Source organism: Ictidomys tridecemlineatus, chromosome 1 (assembly GCF_052094955.1).
Source record: "Ictidomys tridecemlineatus isolate mIctTri1 chromosome 1, mIctTri1.hap1, whole genome shotgun sequence".
NCBI classification, from domain to species: Eukaryota; Metazoa; Chordata; class Mammalia; order Rodentia; family Sciuridae; genus Ictidomys; species Ictidomys tridecemlineatus.
Genome location: NC_135477.1, coordinates 214,102,546 through 214,110,074, shown reverse-complemented (window position 1 = coordinate 214,110,074; position 7,529 = coordinate 214,102,546). Strand labels below are relative to the sequence as shown.

The 7,529-nt window shown below is 45.4% G+C and overlaps 1 protein-coding gene across 1 annotated transcript; it reads right to left on the bottom strand.

Moving 5' to 3' along the window:
* Positions 1-2,250: 2,250 nt before the first annotated feature.
* On the bottom strand, positions 2,251-6,943 carry Htr1a (5-hydroxytryptamine receptor 1A). Its single transcript, XM_021722494.3, has one exon. It carries the CDS (start codon positions 6,193-6,195, stop codon positions 4,924-4,926), a length of 1,272 nt encoding a protein of 423 aa, XP_021578169.1. The 5' UTR covers positions 6,196-6,943; the 3' UTR covers positions 2,251-4,923.
* Positions 6,944-7,529: the final 586 nt, after the last annotated feature.

Here is a 7,529-nt window from a genome sequence, read left to right as displayed (position 1 = left end):
TCTTGACACATTGCCTAACATGGTATTTTGGGGTTACTATTCCTGAAAGGCTTTTCCCTTCTGGACTGTACTCTCTTCAAAAAATAACTAACATGTTCTACTAAAAAACAAAACAAAAAAAAATTTACAATAATCAGGGAGTTGATCCAACCACAGCTCTGTGTAGTAGCATTCCCCACATACTCACCCAAATGGCAGATTGTTCAAATGCTACAACATCAATCAATATCTTTCCAGCAGGCCCCTGCCATCTGGTCTGGATCTTCTTGTTACAGAGGACAAAGCCTTTCCACATTTACAGATGAAGCTATAAAAGGAAAGATCCATAGGAGAAGAAACAACCAACTTTCTCTTCTCTGTCATCTACCCAAATCTCCCTATCATGAATCCTCATCAGAATCTTCAGCTTTTTCTCTCTTCACAAACAGACCCTGTTTTTTTTCTTTCTTAGTGGTCCCATAGACTAAAACTGTAGTTCTTGTTGTTTAAGTTGTATGAGGCCTCAAGGAGACCTGTGGAAAACGGGCACATAAGATCTTATGTGCCTTTTTCTGTACTTAACTATTACTGTAAATATTATGCTCAGCTAAAATTGCCTAATTAGGGTTTTTAAATTTGAGGATCTACTCCTTCAAACTTAAATGGTATTTAATGTGTGAAAATCACTTGGCAAAATCACAAACTTTACATAAGTGTGAGTTCTTTTGTCTTGTACTTAACTCTGGTCACCCTGTTGTCACTTTCTCTGTCTTTACTTTGCTCAAAACATTCTTCCTCTTACCTTGTTTCCCCAATTCTCAGTCCTTTGGCTTCAGATCCATCTTCTCTCTCTTTCCTTCTAGACCATTCAGATTACCCTAATACATGGGGATCTGATTCTGCATCTCTATCTAAAGTCATCACCTATATAATCAACCTCAAGTGTTAATCAGCATCCAGGCAGAAATGTCATCTCAGGTTTGCACTTGCCAGAAAGAAGGGATCAGACTGCCTTTTTTGTCACTTCATAAAGAATGTCTGCCTTTTCTTACCATCCCCCATCTGCTGAGAACTCAGTCCTGGATATCCAATGCCACTTTCCCTACCTACTGTTCTCTATCTGCTCCCAGCACACAGTGATCTTTGTTCTATGAAAGATTATATAGCGTCAAACTCCTGCAATTCATCTTATTACAACACTTTTATCCTGCCATGAGTAGTTATATAGTTTATTGTCTTATACCCAAAAAGGTTGACGCTCCTTCAGGGTGACAGTATTTTATTTGGTGATCCCCTGTTTCAACAATGGCTGACTTGTGGTCACTGCTCATGGTTAGGGGTCTGTTAATCATGCCAGAAGTGACTGGTAACAATTCCCTCTCTTAACTGACAGAGGTCTCCAGGAAGACCTGTGGAAAACAGAAAGCCATTGTCTCTTTGGAGGAGGAGATGCCAGAACCAAGAACAGAGATAATCAGAATTCAAAAGGCAGACGTGGAATTTAGCATTTTACTCAAGGGGCAGGATACATTTATGTAACATATTTCAAATAAGAAACTCTAGTGAGTTCTCATTCTCCTTCATTGAGATAATCTATTTATCTACATATTTTGCCTAAACCAGGATGCATGCAACTTCTGAGTGCTCTCTGAGGTGGCTGACCTCTGTTTACGGAGGTTTGCTTTCTTTGCCCTACAGCCATCTGACACCAGAAAGCAGTAAGATTAACAAATATAACAATAGAAACAAGAAGTGTTACTGATTATTCCAGTAAGGGGTAAAGAACATAAAGAATTGTGTTTAGCATAGTATGAATCTTATATCCAGAAACCCACTATCAAACAAACCCCCAAACCATGAAATGCCTCTTTGAAATGAGAGGTAAATTTCTTTTAGCTGAGTGCTTAGGAAAGACAGAGAATGGATCTCTGTACTATCACTGCTTTAAAAAGCAGGATGGGCCTCTGTTACTTCTACTGGAACTGCATTTCTCTTCTTTGTGACTCTCATCCTGTCCATATTAATTAGACAGATACCTAAAGCCTATCTGCAGTGTCAGTCAGGGAGATGCATGGTTTCATGCCTAAATCATGAGAAAGGACATTCTCTTTCCAGAGGCATATTTTTTTTTAAAAAAAGAAATCACTTATCTAGGATACATTTCAGGTTGTAATGCAGGGTCTTCCTCTAACAACTGCATTTTCACCTTTAATTTTAAAATTTTGCAAATAATTCACAAGTGCACAGATTTCAGTTAAATAAAGATGCATGTGTTACTGATATCAGTTTATTGTAGCATTGCCAGTATTGAAGTTTTTATTATTACAAGGAAAAGTGAAGGCCAATTTTGATGCATAAATACTTTACCTTAATACAAGTACTGTAAAAGAAAAAAAAAGCATCAGGGATCTTTAGAGCTATATGGCTCTTTTGCACTTATTACTTTAATTTCTCTATTGCTTTTAGACAATTCCACCTCAATTGAATGTTTCTTTTCCATTCTTGTGTAAAGCCTCTAAAGCAGGAAGAAATGCCCCCAAATCACAGTCATATAATCCTGTAAAAGAAATAAGTAAGTAGAAATTTCAAAATTTCTAATGTAGTATTTGTTGGCCACGTCATAATTTGAAGGAGCTAATTTGGAGATTTGATTATTTTAAATATAGGATTTGCTATAAATTTAGTAAAGCATACAGAAAAGTTTGTTTTCTCATATAATACTACTTAGATTATTTTAAACAAAAAGAAAGGAAGAAACTGACTTTTCAAATGGATAATAGTTGTATGGGAGAAGTCTGCCTTAACTTCTCCACTAGATCCCAGCGTCAGCATTACATATGCATAGACAAGACATCCTCAAAGTTCTTAAATTTTCCTCTGTTTAAGTGGATTACCATATTTACTCCCAGTTTCAAAAGAAAGAAACCAAATGGAGGCTTTGTTTAGTTTGACAAACAATACAATGTCTTCAAGTGATAGAGCTGTCCTTTCACCTTCTTACACACAATGAACATTTGCAACTTTTGCAATCTGTAAAAATACAACACAGTTCTCAAAATAGCAGATGCAAACATTCAAAACATACAGTTGAAGGAGGAGAGTAAAAATCAGTAACTTCATATAATTACAGGAAAAAGGTAACTATTATTCCTCTGAAAATTCGAAGCTAGGATCTAACTATGATAAACCTCTTGATCTCCACATGTGGCTGGAAATTTACATCCAAAGGGAGCACCGAAATAATTTCCCTTCCTGGGGGCAGCAAAGATTATAATAGGTTTCTCAGCAAAAGTAGCCAGGCAAGGCGGGAAGATTAACTTTTCTAGGGAGAGAAAGCTTAGAGTGCTCCACAAATTTAAAGGACCCACAGCCTGATTCCCAGTAAACCCCAGGTGCAGAACAACCAGACCAGGGAGCAAATACATCTTCTACAAGATTCTCAGAGACTCCTCAGAGAGCAACCCCTAAACAATCTTTTAGGGTTGCACTATTGAAAGTGTCTGCCTCTGGAATTATAGATCATTCTAACCCAGTGGGAGTCATTCAATTAAAAATTCAAGACTTCCTATTCAGAAAGCCACAGTTCTGCTAACTTTGTGTACTGGAGGTCTTGAACAAATCCAGTGCAGTGTTTAGACACGTTGAACAGAGCTGTTTCCTGATTGGAAAGGGACAAAGGGTGATTTAAGAGGAAAAAGTCAGTATCCTATGGACAAAAGTGCAGTTTCGAGTTCCGCGGGAAAAGGAGCTGGAGTCCTGACACGCGCACCTTGGGGAGCCCTTCTTCAACTCCCCACGACGCCACTCTTAGAGTGTTGTAGCTTTTAAGTTCCCGGAGCTCCGCGGGACCTAGCGCCGCCAATTTCAGCAAAGGCTAGCTAATTGTCTACCAGCACTTTAATTCGTCCCGGAGCTCAAGCAAAGAAACTCGGACCCTGTAAGCACGGGACAAGCTCGCCAAGAGCGCAGCAGGTGAGGCGCTTTGGATCTCCGGCCTCTCAGCTTTTCCAGCACACTGCGGCTGGCTGGCGCCACCCGCAGTATATAAGTGGCGAAGCTAGGACATACAGACTCGCCAGAAATCTGTACAAACAAAAGTCCGCTTTTCCCACTGATTGTCAGTTTCTTTGGTGAGTGCTGACACCAAGGCAACCCCAGACAAAATGGTCCGAATTCCTTCCTCGCTCTCCACCCCCTGGCCGGGTCTTGTACTTACAAGCCCAATCAAAGACACCTCTGGGCCACTTGTTTAGAGTCCAAGAAAACACAGCAAGCAGGAGCTGTGCACCTCAGAGTTATTCTGTGAGCCCAAGGAGTAAGATGGTGATTCCGGGTGCACTAGTAGCAAAAGGAAAAGCAGACCCTACCGCCTTTCCAGACCAGCAACAAGTGTTTAAGGATGGAAGACAGCAGAGAGGGAAGCAGGGAAAGGAAAAATAGGGATGAGACCATGAGACAGAGAGAGAAGCCGCTGTTTCTAGGGCAAATAGGGCGGGAAAGAGGGAGCAAAGTTCTGAACGTTAAAGTCCAAGTTCTAGAAGTTGTGCTGACGGGTGGAAGTTGTCAGCACGGAGGCTGTACGTATAGTTATTATGTTTGAATTTTCTGCCTTGAGAGACTGAGGCTTAAACTTCCACCCCGACGTTTTAGGGGACTTGAGGGAGGAGGTGATGGCTGGAATCAAAACTGATGGTGAGGCCATTGTCCTTCTCAAAGACCCTCTGAGTTCCCCGGGCCTTTCGGCCCCATAGCCAGGGACCCTTTGCAGAGAGCGCCCTCCGCTGGCGTAGTGGGTGTGGAAGGGGTGATATCCGGAAGCTGTGAGCCAAAAGCTGAAAAGAAAGATCACAAGTTATCTTAAGTGTTGATTCCAGATTGTTGGAGAGGCAGAGTGAATGGGGCGGGTCCTTTAACCCTTTCTCGTCCGATGCTCCTCAGTTATCATCATCGGCGGCAAAACTTGCACTTGATGATCTTCTTAAACGCGTTTTGAAAGTCCTTGTTGAAGTAGGCATAAATGACGGGGTTGAGCAGAGAGTTGGAGTAGCCCAGCCAGTTGATTATGGCGCCCAAAAGGGTAGGCATGTGACAGCTACTCTCACAGAAGGGCAGAACCAGGGCTACGATGAAAAAGGGCAGCCAGCAGAGGATAAAGGTGCCCATAATGATGCCCAGCGTCTTCACGGTCTTCCTCTCACGGGCCAGGGCCATCTTGCGCTTCGCCTCAGCGTTGCGCTCATTCTTCCTCTCGAAGGAGGCGGTCGTGCAGGGGGCAGCACCTACCCCCTCGCTGGGCAGTGGCAGGTGCTCTTTGGAGTTGCCCACTCGGTGTACTTCAATTACCTCTAGGGCGGTGCCATCGTCGCCCTGCCTCACAGCGCCGTTGGCGCACAGAGCCCCCAGTGACTTGTTCTCCACGCCCCGCCTCCAGTCTTTGCCACCTGGCTGTCCATTCACGCTCTTCTTGGGTTGCAGAGCCGGAGATGTTCCAAGGCGGGTGTCAGCTCCCTTCTTCTCCACCTTCTTGACCGTCTTGCGGATGCGGAAGCGAGCGGCACGGAAGATGCGCCCATAGAGAACCAGCATGAGCAGCAGTGGGATATAGAAAGCGCCGAAAGTGGAGTAGATAGTGTAGCCGTGGTCCTTGCTGATAGTGCACGCGTCGGGGTCCAAGCGATCTTCTGGGGTGCGCCAGCCCAGCATGGGCGGGATGGAGATGAGAAAGCCAATGAGCCAAGTGAGTGAGATTAGCGCAGCGGCGCGCCGGGGCGTCCTCTTGTTCATGTAGTCGATGGGGTCAGTGATGGCCCAGTACCTGTCCAGAGCGATGGCGCACAGGTGCAGGATGGAGGAGGTGCAGCACAGAACATCCAAGGCGATAAACAGGTCGCAGGTGACCTGGCCCAGAGTCCACTTGTTGAGCACCTGGTACAGCGCGGCCATGGGCAGCACTAGCACTGACACCATGAGGTCAGTGACCGCCAAGGAGCCGATGAGATAGTTGGCCACATTCTGGAGGGAGCGCTCCAGGGCGATGGCAGCCACCACGCACGCATTCCCAAGCACCGCGCAGAAAATGAGCGTGCCTAGCAGCAGAGAGGTGATCAGTTGGTAACTGAAGGTCACGTCGGAGATGTCAGTAACATTGCTGCCTGTCCCGAAGGGCCCCTGGGACGATGTGGTATTGTTGCCCTGGCCAGGGCTGAGCACATCCATGCTTGCCTGCACGCCCGGCGTGGGGAGGGGAGAAAGACTGCAAGTATCTCCCTCGCCCCTCCCCCTAGGGTCTTCTCTCCCGGAGAGTTTCTGAGCGAGGGGATGCAAGGAGTCAGGCAGGAAGTTCTTACTGCTCTGGCGAAGGCATCTGGAGGAGCAGCTTCTCGGGCTTCCTTGGCTCCCGCGGTGCAGGGCGCTCAGCCGCTCCAGCTAGAAAACTAGAGTTCCCAGAGAGCAGTGTCCGGATCTCTGGGTGGCAGAAAGGTGGCTGGAATGTTTGTCTCTCGCTGTCCATTTTACTTTCTTGATGCCCAACTGGGTGCTGGAGCCATAGTCTTTCCACTAGCAAACAGTCTCTAATCCCAGAAGTATCAGAAACCCCATCCTCCAGGGCCACTCTCTGACCCTCCTCTCCCTGTTTCCTTCCCTCTCTCTCTCCTCCCGTCTCTTTTCAGCTTCCTCCTCTCCACTTCGTCCTGCTAACCATCCTTTTCACTCTCCCTCTTCATCTCACCTTCCTTTCTTTATGCCTCTGTGTGTCGCTCAGCCAGACGGTCTCCCTTCCTCCCACGCTAATCCTCCCCTCCTAACACCTCCCCAACCCTTGAGTGTCTCTTTCCTCTGGGTCCCCGCCTTCCTCTCCTTCTAGCTCCGCATCTTTACATTCAAGTCCCTTTCTGCAGACAGACTCAAAATTCGCTTACAGACAACTGATCTGCTGGTCAGACTGATGTTGTAACAAACAAACTCCGCCTCCCGCCCAGCCAAACTCGAGGAGAAAAGAAGAAAAAAAAAATCCGTTTTCAACTACCACGGGCTCTTATTTCTGTCAAATTCTTAAGTAGAGTCAACATCCCAAAGTGGCAATAGAAAAATGAAAAAAGGAGACACGGGGAGACTGAATGGGAAGGTGAACGCCCTGGGTCAATCTGTAAATTATTGTTAATTGGTGAAAGAAGATTGGAGTATATCTTAGATTTTTTGAAAATCGCCCCCATTCATCATCTTAACAGTCCAGCTTGACATCCCTGGAGGTTGTTGCCTGACTCTTTTTTTTCCCCCTTCCCCTTTTAACCTTGGGAGTTTGGAGGAGAGAGGAATTATAAAAGGTGTGTCAAAGGATGAGGACGGGTAAACAGCTGAATCTCAGAGTGAAGAAAAAAAAATCAGCGCGGTATGTATTACACACACACACACACACACACACACACACACACACACACACACACACGCTTTTCATTTACCACTACCTATTACATTTCACCAAATGCTGCCACCTCTCATAGCTTTGTGGCGAGTAAATTCAGAGAAGGAAATATTTTACCTATGTGTTG

Excerpts from the sequence above, each read along its gene's own strand:
- Htr1a (XM_021722494.3), bottom strand. The coding sequence starts at position 6,195 with ATGGATGTGCTCAGCCCTGGCCAGGGCAACAATACCACATCGTCCCAG.